Here is a 14723-nt window from a genome sequence, read left to right as displayed (position 1 = left end):
TTTGTCACGGCAGTCTATACAGGTGGTGTTCAGTACATGAATAATTGATTGTGGTCAGCAGACTTTGTTTTAGCAGTAGTCCATGAAGTACTATTGTATTTTACCAACTATTACTTCATGTGTGAGGGTATAAATGATTTTGATCACTGTAGCAATTCATTATAGAGGTACACCACTTGCAATATTGTTAGATTACATGTTCAGGCTTCACTCAGTGCTCAATTACAGTATGTGAGGTATCAAATATATTATTCCGCCACAGTGCAAGTTTTTGCAGCGGAGTTGATATATGACATAGCTACTGTCACTGGCAGTCTGGCTTCTGAGGGCATAGGATAAGCCTGTAACAGGACTGTAGTAATTTGTGCTGGGTGGGTGGATTGGGCAGGTCCTGCACTTTGGTCTAACAGGAATATGATCCTCGTGACAAACGAGTGGGATTGGGCGTGGTGTAGAGATGGACTGTGATGTTGTGTAGGTTGGCTGCTTCACAACTCGACCCATCTGAATCCTTCCCTCCACCATCATCATCTCTGAACTATGCAGAGGTGAGTTATTCTTGCAACACATCTTTTGCTCCTGTAATTGTCCTGGCCTCGGACTGTCCACACACCGTCCACTTACAATTTCCCCTTCCTCCGTCCTGTCACCCCCGTCTTAATTCACATCCCCATATCACCTTCAGCATGTGCCACTCTGCAGCAGCTCTGACATACGTGCGTCAAATGCCTAGCCTGTGCACCTGCCACTCCCCTTCCCCCACTCCCCCTCCCCCTCCCCCCTCCCCCACCCCCCCCACCCCTATTTCTAGCTAGGAAATCAGTTGACTCCCAGTGAGCCACTAGCCACCCATCCCCCAGTTCTCCTCCCTCCCTCTACGCATCACACCTGCACAACCCCCACAACAACATAGACTATCTGCCTGAAATGCAACGCTGGTACTGTGCATCCATCTGGCTCCATATAGGGGCACAGGCATATGCAATTGTGTTTTGTGTGTGTGGGGGGGGTTCTTACTCTAGCTCAAAGGATTACCCAGAAAGCTAGCAAGTTTTCTTTCTGCTTGTGTGTGCCTATCAACAACTCCACACTTCTCGCTTTTCAGTGTTTGGTCTCCTTTAGTCCAAAAGTATTAAGATATCACAATTCTGTTTTTGTCCAAATCAACTGTGAAAAAAATCCTCACTAAATGACATAACATCTCTTTTCATACCTATATTAATTATACAGGTATCAGTATCAACTTTGCTTTGTCAAATGGAACTACAGTAATTTCTGCTGCAAAGGTTGCAGTTGTAAATGAGACTAATCCCAGAACATTTCACTCTTCAGAATTCGATTACTAGTTTTGGAGTAATTACAATATTTAGCACTCAGGACTTCCCTTGTTTTGAACATGAAACCAATTGCTGTACTATGTGCATGTTTGCATTGTTACATAAAACAGTTGCATCAGGCTGATGGGATGTTCCAGCCCAATGCAGGTAAGAGTGTCTCCTAACAAAAGTTCAACAGTGACTACTGTAAATGATATAGCTGACAGTTGCACAGTTGTGTTTCACAGTTCTTTACTTTAACTGTTCACAACCCCTCAATATTACACAGTTATATGGCCAGTTCATTGTTGGTAAATGTTGATAAGCTTCATTAATAGGTTACAGGCATACACAGCATACTGCTACAATAGTTTGCTGTTGAACAAGTATGAGCAGTAAAAACCTAACCACACAGTTCACAGTTCTTGCAGAATAATAAGGTACATGTGACACTATATCTAAAATAATTTGAACAGACATTGTCATTACTTTATCTAACACACGGCCTATTTGTGTTACACTTATTCCACTGTTAAGTTGATGCATTATTGTTAATTTAAGCAATACATCATTCTTGTCTGAAAATGGTTAGGGACTGACTGTGTAGGTACAAAAATCCATCCTTTATATATCCTCACAATAAGAGGCACTGAAACTACACGTTGTTTGATGTTTAAGTTACAGAATTTACAATAAAAACATAACTCATTCAATTAACCGAACACATTGAAAAACTCCTCCTTTTTAATAGTTTCTTCTACCACAAAGGCTAGGCCGAAATATTTGTTTAAGTGATGAAATTAACAGATATAGTTATACAGACAATACTTTCAACAAACCTGGTAATTATTTTGGAATTAATTAAGGGCTGGCTTTGCAGATATGTTTTCGATTAGAACCAAATAAATACTTTAAGAGTCCTAGTAGTTCTTCCAAATGTTTATAATTAGTACACAACTTATATTTGTTTATAAGTCAACAATAGAATGTAAGTCACGAAACAATTGCCGATTTCACCCTGTAACAAAGGTGTTAAACTAGGAATGGTCAAAATAAAGTAGGAAATTAATGACATACACAAAACTAAGCACAAAATTAGATCTGGTGCCATATTCCTTAAGACTGAGGGCCAACCTTTCTTCTTGTATGGAAATGCAGATTATACTCATGCATGTTAATGGTAATTAGGCAAAAATGAAAATAAAATGAATTTAAGGAGGCAGATGGCAAAACAAGAGAGGAAGTAGAGAGATCCCAGCTTGCTTCATCACAAACTCCCCTTACAGTTTAGGCACCACAAAACTATTCAGTTTAAACAATGATAGTGACTTACAGAAGGGTACTGGGACATAGCATATAGTCCTATTAAAGTAAGTATAAGTGTTCAGCATATAGTCCTATTAAAGTGAGTATAAGTGTCTATCACAATTGCTGTCATAGATCAAAGAAATAGAAGCAAATGAAATTAAATGGATTGAAAACTCGTCCGAAAATACGGTATGGCCATTCAGACACAGTTTTAAAACATAACGTAATTTTTCTGGGATTGAAGTGGAAGTGAAATTAGAAGTACCACACTTGCTGGTACTTGTAGCTTTCAGTTTGGCCTACCTGTGTAACAGTAAAATTACTTTTTTTGAGTAATGATGGGAACAGTTACACTGAAGCCATTTCGTCAGAGGATACGTTATTTATTAAGCCCAGTCACAAGATTTTTCTTGTTAGTACCTTACAAAGAAAGATACTTATTCATGTAGAGCACATGTTATCTTTTACAATAAAACCAGGTTTTAAGGTTTGATGGTAAATTAAATTTTGCATAATAAAGGAAATAGCTCTATGTTAAGATGTCATCAAGAAGAAAATTGAAATGAATCAAAAACATTTAAAGTGAAATATAGTGCTATTGATACATGATGGTTCAATTTAATTGAACAAAAAAGTAGCTAGTGGACTCATTTTTATCATCAGTGAAAAATAAATAAATAATTAATGCAGATAAGATGCTTATGCTTCATGGTCTGCCACATTTCACATGTATTTGTAAGAGCCAAATGCTGGTCCCCGGCACATTTAAAGCCTAATTTGTATAATTATAGTGTGTTTTTAGATATTGTATCATACTTGTTTATGACAAATGCATTGCAAATGCATGGCGAGTGGCGTTACAAAATTAAGTTGATTGCAGTATTGCTGTACTGTGGAAATTATACACCATTCCTTTATCCCATTTTGTCTTCTTCTTCTTATTCTTCTTCTTCATCTTTTAAGTGCGTAATCCACTAAGAACAATGGTAATCAGTTGCATGATTTGTAGTTTGTACATGGCTGTTCTGAACAGCAATTTTGTGCTCAGTCCAAACTACTGGCTTAAGTTCTCTAGCCATAATAATCGTATGTGACCATGACTGTCATCAATCTTTCTTGGAAGTTTTAGGTGCAACAGGTTATATGTTGTTGCACATTATCTGGCCGAAGTATTTGAGATTTCCTCTCTTTATGTTATTGAGAGTTTCTGAATATTTGTGCATAAGCACAGTATTACCACATTTGTGACTTTATCTGTCCTTGAATATCTGAAACTGTTGTTGTTGTTGTTGTTGTGGTCTTCAGTCCTGAGACTGGTTTGATGCAGCTCTCCATGCTACTCTATCCTGTGCAAGCTTCTTCATCTCCCAGTACCTACTGCAACCTACATCCTTCTGAATCTGTTTAGTGTATTCATCTCTCGGTCTCCCTCTACGATTTTTTTACCCTCCACGCTGCCCTCCAATACTAAATTGGTGATCCCTTGATGCCTCAGAACATGTCCTACCAACCGATCCCTTCTTCTAGTCAAGTTGTGCCACAAACTTCTCTTCTCCCCAATCCTATTCAATACCTCCTCATTAGTTACGTGATCTACCCACCTTATCTTCAGCATTCTTCTGTAGCACCACATTTCGAAAGCTTCTATTGTCTTCTTGTCCAAACTAGTTATCATCCATGTTTCACTTCCATACATGGCTACACTCTATACAAATACTTTCAGAAACGACTTCCTGACACTTAAATCTATGCTCGATGTTAACAAATTTCTCTTCTTCAGAAACAATTTCCTTGCCATTGCCAGTCTACATTTTATATCCTCTCTACTTCGACCATCATCAGTTATTTTACTCCCTAAATAGCAAAACTCATTTACTACTTTAAGTGTCTCATTTCCTAATCTAATTCCCTCAGCCTCACCCGATTTAATTTGACTACATTCCATTATCCTCGTTTTGCTTTTGTTGATGTTCATCTTATATCCTCCTTTCAAGACACTGTCCATTCCGTTCAACTGCTCTTCCAAGTCCTTTGCTGTCTCTGACAGAATTACAATGTCATCGGCGAACCTCAAAGTTTTTACTTCTTCTCCATGAATTTTAATACCTACTCTGAATTTTTCTTTTGTTTCCTTTACTGCTTGCTCAATATACAGATTGAATAACATCGGGGAGAGGCTACAACCCTGTCTCACTCATTTCCCAACCACTGCTTCCCTTTCATGCCCCTCGACTCTTGTAACTGCCATCTGATTTCTGTACAAATTGTAAATAGCCTTTCGCTCCCTGTATTTTATACCTGCCACCTTCAGAATTTGAAAGAGAGTATTCCAGTTAACATTGTCAAAAGCTTTCTCTAAGTCTACAAATGCTAGAAACGTAGGTTTGCCTTTTCTTAATCTTTCTTCTAAGATAAGTCGTAAGGTTAGTATTGCCTCACGTGTTCCAACATTCTGAAACTAGCCTTTACAAATAGCTTCAGGTACATGAATATGTCACTCACTTCACCAAAAGAAATAACTTCCATAATAAAATATTTAAAAACAAAGCATTCTAGTGGTTACAATGAAATATCAACAAAGTTAATTAAGGCATGTTCTTGTGAGTTTAGTACAATTCTAAATTACTTGTGTAACCAGTCAATTATAACTGGGACATTTCCTGACTGGCTGAAATATGCAGATGTTAAGCCTCTATTCAAGAAAGGGGATAAAGAGATGCCATCAAACTACAGACCGATTTCACTTTTGCCAGCATTCTCAAATATTTTAGAAAAAGTAATGTACAGGCAGCTTCTCAACCATCTGACCACAAATAACACATTATCAAAAACACAATTTGGATTTCTGAAGGGTTCTGATATTGAAAAGCTTATTTACACCTACAGTGAAAATGTACTTAATTCATTAAATAACAAGTTACAAGCAGCAGGTATTTTCTGTGATTTGTCAAAGGCATTCGATTGTGTAAACCACAACATCCTTTTAAATAAATTAGAATTCTATGGTGTCACGGGCAGTGCTGCAAAATGGTTCAAGTCATACCTCGCTAACAGGAAACAAAGGGTGTCAGTGCAAGGGACTAGTTATCAGTCTCCATAGAATGGGAAGAAATTACATGTGGTGACCCACAAGGATCCATCTTAGGGCCATTGCATTTTCTTGTGTACATGAATGATCTCTCATCAGTTACACTGTCAGAATCAGAGTTCGTTTTGTTTGCAGATGACACAAGTATTGCAATAAATAGTATGTCGAGTGTAGTTCTAGAAAGATATGCTAATGATATTTTCATGGATATTAATAAATGGTTTAAAGCCAACTCACTGACATTAAACTTTGAAAAGACTCATTATATGCAATTCAGAACCTGTAAGAGGTTTCCACCCAGCATATGCATAGTACGAAGAAGAGCGGATAGAAGAGGTTGACAGTCTTAAATTCCTGGGATTACAACTTGATAATAAATTCAGTTGGGAGGAGCAGACTACATAACTGCAGAAACGCCTTAACAAGTCTGTATTTGCAATTCGAGTGTTAGCAGATATAAGCGACATAAAAGTGAAAAAGCTTGCATACTTTGCCTACTTTCATTCCATAATGTCATATGGTATAATATTTTGGGGTAACTCTTCAAGTCAAACAAAAGTTTTCAAGAGTCGAAAAGCGTGTAATACATATTATTTGTGAAGCAAATTCACGGACGTCTTGTAGAAAACTCTTTAAAGAACTGGGTATACTAACTACTGCCTCTCAGTATATTTACTCCTTAATGAAATTTGTCCTAAATAATATATCTCCTTTTCCAACAAACAGCTCGGTTCAAACATACAATACCAGGAACAAAAATGATCTGCACAAGGACTTAAAAGCACTTACTTTAGTTCAAAAAGGAGTCCACTACTCAGTAACACTCATCTTCAATAATTTGCCAGCAAACATAAAAAATTTAGTTACAAATAAAGATCAGTTTAAAAGGAGCCTGAAAGACTTACTAGTGGCCAACTCCTTCTACTCCATTGATGAATTTTTTAATAGAAACAAATTATGTATTGTATGTATTCATACTATTAGTATTGTTACTTCAGCTTTAAAAAAAATTTAAAAAAAAATTGACATGTTCCACATCCAAGAGGATCTCCTCAACACAGATCTATGGAACGAAAAACTAATCTAATCTAATCTAATCTAATCTGGTATCCTTAATATCCTTTAATATATCCACATTCAGATGGTTCCAATTTCTTACCTGATACTGCCAAAAGTGCCCATGACTCAACTCCATAGAGTAGGATGCTGAGCACGTAGTATCAAAGTAGTTGAGCGCAAAGTGTGATACTTATGTCGCGGCTAGTCAGAACTTTCATTTTCTGCAAAGAATGTGACTTGGTCGATTAAGATGCAAATTTCTTGAGAGATGTCCCCATTAATCATTGATTTGACACCCCAAATATTTATGTGTGAAACCTTTCACTGCAGATATTTTGTCTTATTGCTAGTATTAATTCCAAAGCTTGTTGCCTCTGATACTTTCCTCTGTAATAAGAAATGCAGTGATATATTCATCTTTTATGTACTTGGTTTTGATGTAGGTATGTCTTGGAGTCTTCAGAGAGCCAGAATGGATGGTCTAGCTCAAATGGGGATGCTGTTACAGATGATTACGATCCATTCGCAAGCACCCCCACAAATAATGCCACAGCCGGTAAGTTCTGTTGGCATTTAAAAATCTAATGCATTAGATATTAAGCTTGTCTCACCTTTGAGAACAGAATGCCACGTACCCGCTGGCCGACCTGTGGTCTTTCTCAGATGATTGTAAAGAAACTATTCAGCGAAAAAATTTGATTCTTCCACATCTTATAGCTCCATTTGTCAGCTTCATGATGAACTCACTATCATTTCATTAATGGTCATGTTCACTGTGATATTTCAGAATTAAGCAAACTACTGAAAGAATTTCAGAAACTCAGCAGTGAAAAGTAGAGTACACTATGAATTTGCATGTGGTACATGTTAGGTTGTATGTTGCTACATATGGAAGGTAGCTAACACATTGAAGTTTTCTTTGAAGAATTTGCTTTCTTTCATCAGTCTCAAGAAAAATTTTTTATCCCAGCGAAAAAACCAGAATGAAATAGTCACAAAATTCCTTTTATCTCGTAAATGGTTTCAGAAATCAAAACAAGATTTGGACAAAGGGTGGTACGCAAAGAGGAGAGTATTTCACCAGAAGGTTAATATGCAACCACTACATTGAAGTGACTACATATTTTTTTCTGTGTAATGATGTAATATTTAAGCACCATCGATAGCTGGGGAAATTAGTATTACTGTGGGTTTGGAAAAATGTATATGTGAAGAGTTTACAGGGTCAATCCATACCGAGTGGTCCAAGAAAAAATAATTGGTTGCTTGACTATCTCAGAAAAATATTAAATTTGCTGGGTGAATTCCCCAATGCTTAGTAGTTACAAAAATATATTTTTTTTAATTTATCGCTTATTATTTAGAAATGGCGGCCATATTTGTCCCAGGCCGCATGCGTTTTTTTCGTATTTGCAAGCATCTACAGTTTTTACAATTATTCAGTAGTGGATTGTCCTAAGCCTTTCAGATAAAATGCATTTAGTTCAACACACTCTGGGCTACAAATTAACTTCATTATCACTTAGCTGAATGTATTCTTTAATATATTTTTAATAGTTCAAAGTTATCATCCACAAATTAAAAAGAACTCAATTTTTGAACAGTAGTTTTCCAAAGAAAGATTAATTTCTCAGCTTTAATATTTTTTTCTGCTATTACACTGTATAGTATAGTTACTTTTTTAGAGTATCAATGGTGGACAGCTTACACTTTAAAAAATGGATTTTTTTAAAAAAATTCCATTTTGTGGCCTGCAATATCCTTGTTGGGGGACCAGATAGAAAATCTAAAAATTTCACAGTTAATAGACCTTTATGATATCAAACTTGAGTGTAAATTTCATGTTTGAAATTGAATTGGAAGTTATGGAAAAAAATTTACAAACACGAGTCAAAAATACGTTTTTTAACATCAGCAGTATCTAGACTTATGGAATAAAATATATAGTTACAGTATATAATTTAATCATATCTATAATTACTTACTTTTTTATTGAAAATAAGCCTACTAATTACATTATATTGCTCTCTTGTTATTTGTTTTCAGTACATCACTCAGTGAACATTTGAGAAATTTGTTCACTCAGTTTGGGTCGTTAGATTATAAGTTTGCCCAGTCACAGTTGTTAAAAAGTCCATGGGAGACAGCTTTCTTAGTACACTTTAAGTGGCATCCAAACATGATCCTTCTCAGTTTTTTAAAAAGATGTCCTTGGTCCTGGAGGGTGATAAAATACAATATGTACATCTTGGTTTTGACAGTCAATATTATCAACTTCGCCAATCCATCACTGTTCATCGTAAACACAAGCCACTATGTCTTTATTTTGAAGAACCAGTTGTACAAGTTTTCCACACTGATGAAGTTCACTATCAGCCGAAGTTGATGTGATCTTACACTTCAGTAAGTTGTTTGAATGGGGCACAAAACAATGAAAAGGCAGAGTGCCTTTAATCTTCTGACAAATGTTGTACCCTTCCTTCAAGACACTGTCATAGACTTCTTGTATTTCCTCACATTGTACAAAAACATAGGTAATTCCTTTGATATGTTTTTTACAGAATTAAAACATTTCTTGAGGTGTTACGATTGTCGTCAGTCTGCTGCAGACCCCCGACACCCTCACAAGCATTCTTCCTGTGGCATGAAGCTAAAAAGTGCCATTCTACATCAAACCCAAAATCTTCTTTATGAAAGGAGATGTTAATAATATAGACTTGCTACCCCATCCGAAAAGTAATCAGTTTTTTTATGGAAGGGCGGTGCTGTTTTATGTAGGTTGTTAATTTTAGTTGAAAAATGAGCACTGCTGTAGTGTTGTGTTCAAGGTAGTCACCTATGATTCAAAAGTTGTGGCTCATTAGTTTATCATCATCTTTATAATAGAATACAAATGGATAAACTGTGGCCTGTTTGTTTACCCAGTGGTCCCCTTGTACTTCATCTTGAACAACAAAGGAATAATGTTCCGGAAAGTCAGCAAGAACTAAGCATTCATCAGATGCCAAGGTTTGCTTTTTGTCTTTCAAAAATTTACTTTGAGCTTTTGCAATAAAATTATGTATTTTCAGATTATCCACCAACACTTCAAAAAACTCTTCTCTTAATTTTATGACTGTCACCATTTCAGTTCTGTCTTGTGTTAGCCATTGTTTGTATTTTATATTGTCAGGATCAAATCGTCTTATTCGGATTCTTCAAACATGTCAAGTAAGGCATGTTTGCCTGGATAATCTTCACATTTTCCCTTGATCATACAATTGTAACTGTCAATATTGCATACCATAACTTCCAAAAGGTCTGTAAGGTCAAGTCTGAGATTGGTCCCATCTATCATCAACTTTACATTCTGATGATACAAACACACACAAACATTATGGGTACCAGACACACCTGCAACAATACACCATCTTGGTCTCAACTTGCAAAGCTTTGATCTTCCAATGTCAGGATTTTCTTTTTTAGATTCAGTGAATAGTTCATTTAAATTACACAATATTAACGTGTTTTGTCTTTGAATCTTAGAACCATTTTCTTTCAGAGAAAGACAGTCTTTTTTGCCAGACGTCAAACAGCTGTTATTGTCATCGTCGTATTGATTGTGTTTGCATCTACCAAATTAGATGCACTTCTCTTTTGTAATGCTGGTAAAATTCCCTGCTCTTTTACGAATTGCCTTGTTAACTTAACAAGATGTTCTGACACATTAAATTCATCACTAACATTTGCTTGACTCCAAGAATTCGGCAGTAAACTGATAATCTTAATTTTATCCTCTTTGTTTGAAGTACTGCAATTAGTTTTTAGTTTTTTTTATCAAATCATAATATTCAGTTGATGAAGTTTTAGAACTCCCATCTGTTTTAGTACAAATTGTATTTTGAAATAAAACTTCCAAATTCTTTTTGAATGTAGCTGCCACTTTCTCAATTTTTATATTCAAGGCACTTCGTCTTTTATCTTGACTTAGTTTTCTAATTTTACTAGCAGGCAATATGCCCAGGATTTCACAAGCTGTATCTACTTTTTTAATGGTTGCTGGTAAGTCACAAAATTCATTACCTGAGGTTTCACTATCCATTCTCTTGTGAATTACAAATATCTTATAATAACATGTTGGACACAATTATTCTCTGGTATGAGATTGACAAAAGGGCTTTTATTTTTAGAATAATGAGCAAATGTTATTTCTCACAGACCTTTTGTTATAGGTTTCTAATCTGAGGTTTCACTATACATTCTCTTGTGAATTACAAATATCTTATAATAACATGTTGGACACAATGATTCTCTGGTATGAGATTGACAAAAGGGCTTTTATTTTTAGAATAATGATCAAATGTTATTTCTCACAGACCTTTTGTTATAGGTTTCTTATGTTTCACAAAAGGGTCCATGCAGGACTGACCAATAAGGTGATGAAATTTTTTTTGAGTACTTCATTTCAAGGTACTTGGCATGTTGATTTGACCTCTAGGCCGACTCGTAAGTAAAACAACACTTTTTCTTCTTCACTGTAATCTTTGATTAAGTAATGTCTTTAGGATACACTCCATACACACTTTTATGACATGCTTCATTAATAACAACACCAACAGAACACTGAGACACGATTTTTCAACTGCACACTTCAAGAACTTCTAGCTAAATAAGTGAGAGTGGACAATTGTTGGTGTAAGGGGGAAGACAACAGTCAGACTTGTGTAGGCTAACAGATGCAATTGTTAGTCTGCTGAAACAATTACCACAGCATTGTTTCGACAAATAATCATTAGCTAATGTAATGTGGTGTTACATGATGCGATTGGTATACTTTATTTGATTAGCCTACCAGATATAGCCGATGTTAAAAATACGTATTTTTGACTCGTGTTTGTGATCTTTTTTCCATAACTTCCAATTGAATCTCAAAGTTGAAATTTATGCTGAAGTTTGATATCATTGGAGTCTATTATGGTGAAATTTTTGGATTTTTATCTGGTCCCCCAACAAAGCTATTGCAGGCAACAAAATGGAAAAATTTTAAAAATCCATTTTTTAAAATAGTGTATTTAAGTGTAAGCTGCTCACCATTGATACTCTATAAAAAGTAACTATACTATACAGTGTAATAGCAGAAAAAATATTAAAGCTGAGAAATTAATCTTTCTTTGGAAAACTGCTGTTCAAAAATTGAGTTTTTTTTAAATTTGTGGCTAAGAACTTTGAAGTATTAAAAATATATTAAAGAATACATTCAGCTAAGTGATAATGATGTTAATTTGTAGCCTAGTGTGTGTTGAACTAAACGCATTTTATCTGAAAGGCTTAGGACAACCCACTACTGAACAATTGTAAAAAATGTAGATGCTTGCAAATACGAAAAAACACTTGCGGCCTGGGACAAATATGGCCACCATTTCAAAATAATAAACAATAAATTTTTTTAAAAAATATCTTTGTGACTACTAAACATTGGGGAATTCACTTAGCAAATATAAAATTTTTCTGAGATGGTCAAGCAACCAGTGCTAGACCGACCACTTGGTATGGATTGACCCTACGTTTATTTTTATACTGAGAATGGACATTTTCTTAAACTATTGACTTGTCTTTCCGTTAGATGCTATTACATGATTGTATCGCAATTTCAAATGCATTAGAATGTTAGTGAGATGAAGAGAGTTTGATATTTATAAACTCATCCATATTTTGGTGAAGGAAACTGATTAATGTGGCAGTGAGGAGACTTATGTATTATTCAAAACTCATCACTGATAATGTTTCGTGAAGTAAAATGAAGATGATGATAAGTCTGGGGAAAATAAATTGCTATTTCTGTTGAAATTTTGATGGAATCCTATACCCCAGTCTGTTTTTAATAACGAATGATATGGATTTAAACTTAATAACAGATTTTATTTCTATACCTCATAATTTAAGAAAAATGAAACCAATTAACAGCACACAGAATGCTATCTTTCCTTTCCTATCCCTGTACAGAATGAAAAATTGTACTTTTTCACCACAAACCTATTTCAGTTTGTCAAAGAATTTGGTAATTTGTTTACACCTTCATGGGTAATTGAGAGGATTTTGCAAATTTAAAGGTTTTCATATTTCTTAGATCACTGAGCTACAGAAATGAAATTCTTTGGCCAGTGTCAATGCACATCATTCATAATTAAAAACACTCTGGGGTATGGGATTCTGTTAAAATTTCAACAGAAGTAGCTATTTTTTCACCATATTTCTTGTTCCCTCTATTTCTGTTCAGAGAGGCATTATCAGTGATGATTTTTGAGTAATACATAAGTTCTGTTGTTGGCATGTTCAAATCTGCTTCTTTGGGCAGAACATAGTAGAGTTTGTAAATATTCATCTCACTAACATTCTAATACAGCTGAAATTGTGATGGACTAATAAAACAGCAACTCTTGGAAAGATATGTCAGTAGTCTATAAAAATGCCCATTCTCTTTGTAAAAATAACCTGTATTTTCTTCAGACAGTGGAAGATCCAGGATGGAATACAACAAAATTATGAAAAGGGTAGTTACTACTCACCAGATAGTCAAGATGTTGAGTAGCAGATAGGCACAATCAAAAGACTGTTGGAAAGGGGGTTTCGGCCAACAAGGTCTCCATTGGAAATAGATCATGCGCACGTACACATATCTGACCACAGTCTGTGGCTACTGAGGCCAGATCGCAAGTAGCAGCACGTGATGGGAGAAACAACAGGGTGGTGGGGCAAGAAGGAGCAGGGAGGAGGAGGGATAGCAGGGTAGGGGTGAGGGATGGTAAAGTTCTGCTTGTGAGAGCATACAGAGACAAGGTGGAGAGAGGGTAGGACAGCTAGATTCAGTCGGGAGGTTAGACAGAGGGCAGTGGGGGAGGAGGGGGGGGAGTAGAAAAGTAGAGGGCTGTGTAGTGCTGGAATGGAAACAGGGAAGAGGCTAGGTTGAAGCAGGGAGGGTTACAGGAACATAGTTTAGATTGCGGGGAGAGTTCCCACCTGCGCAGTTCAGAAAAGCTGGTATTGATGGGCAGCATCCAGGTGGCACAGGCTGTGAAGCAGTCATTGAAATGAAGAATGTCATCTTGGGCGGCATGCTCAGCATCGAGGTGGTCCAGCTGTTTCTTGCCCACAATTTGTTGATGCTCATTAATGGGGGCAGCCAGCTTGTTGGTTGGTCCAGCCCTTGTAGACTGCAGCACAGTGGTTACAGCTTAGCTTGTAGATCACATGATTGGTTTCACAGGTAGCCCTGCCTTTCATAGGATAAAATTACCAAATAAGCAGCAACCAGTCGCAAGATCATGTTTTCTTTATTTAATATTGCAAATTGATTTCAACTGAATAACAGCCATCATCGGTGCTACAAATACAAAAATAAAAATAATTAATAACAGTGACCAAATGAATAAATGTACATAAAGCAAATTTATAATGCACATACAAATTTACCTTTCAATGTTTATGTTCCGTGAGTAGTAACACAGTCTTAAACAGACGTCAAACATAGAGTGATACATTGAAAATTGACTATGACAACGAGAAACCAAAAGGGGGCACTGCAAAGCGAACCCTCCCTCTATGCAAAAAATATAGCTAAAATAAAAATGAAAAGAAGAAATGACATACAAAGTGCGGTAAAATATAATGGAAAAATACTGAAAAATTTTCAAAATGGATACATTGACAAAGATTTTGTCAATCACATACTACAGTTATATACACCAAAAAGCGATTGTACAAATAAGTAAAAATAGGTACAAACATAGGTGAGAAACACACCATATAAAAAATTTTAAAAACTTTTTAAAAATTTATTTTTAAATTTTTAAAAACGGTGTTGGCATCCATCTAGCGTACAGTAAATGAAATTCAGGAAGATCAGATTTTTTTCCCGGCAGATGGCACCACATTGCTGAATGCACGTGTAAAGTAAGCTAAGTTGAGATAAGAAA

General features: G+C 35.8%; 1 protein-coding gene across 2 annotated transcripts in view; it reads left to right on the top strand.

The window, feature by feature from the left end:
• LOC124777295 (WD repeat and HMG-box DNA-binding protein 1) overlaps positions 1-14723 on the top strand; it is a 209301-nt gene that overhangs the window by 136980 nt on the left and 57598 nt on the right. For both annotated transcript variants that reach the window (XM_047252646.1, XM_047252645.1), the window contains exon 15: positions 7215-7327. In XM_047252646.1, coding sequence (XP_047108602.1) covers positions 7215-7327 — 113 coding nt within the window. The remainder of the gene's footprint in view (positions 1-7214; positions 7328-14723) is intronic.

This window comes from Schistocerca piceifrons, chromosome 2 (genome assembly GCF_021461385.2).
Source record: "Schistocerca piceifrons isolate TAMUIC-IGC-003096 chromosome 2, iqSchPice1.1, whole genome shotgun sequence".
Classification (NCBI taxonomy): Eukaryota; Metazoa; Arthropoda; class Insecta; order Orthoptera; family Acrididae; genus Schistocerca; species Schistocerca piceifrons.
This window is presented reverse-complemented; position numbering and strand designations above follow the sequence as displayed.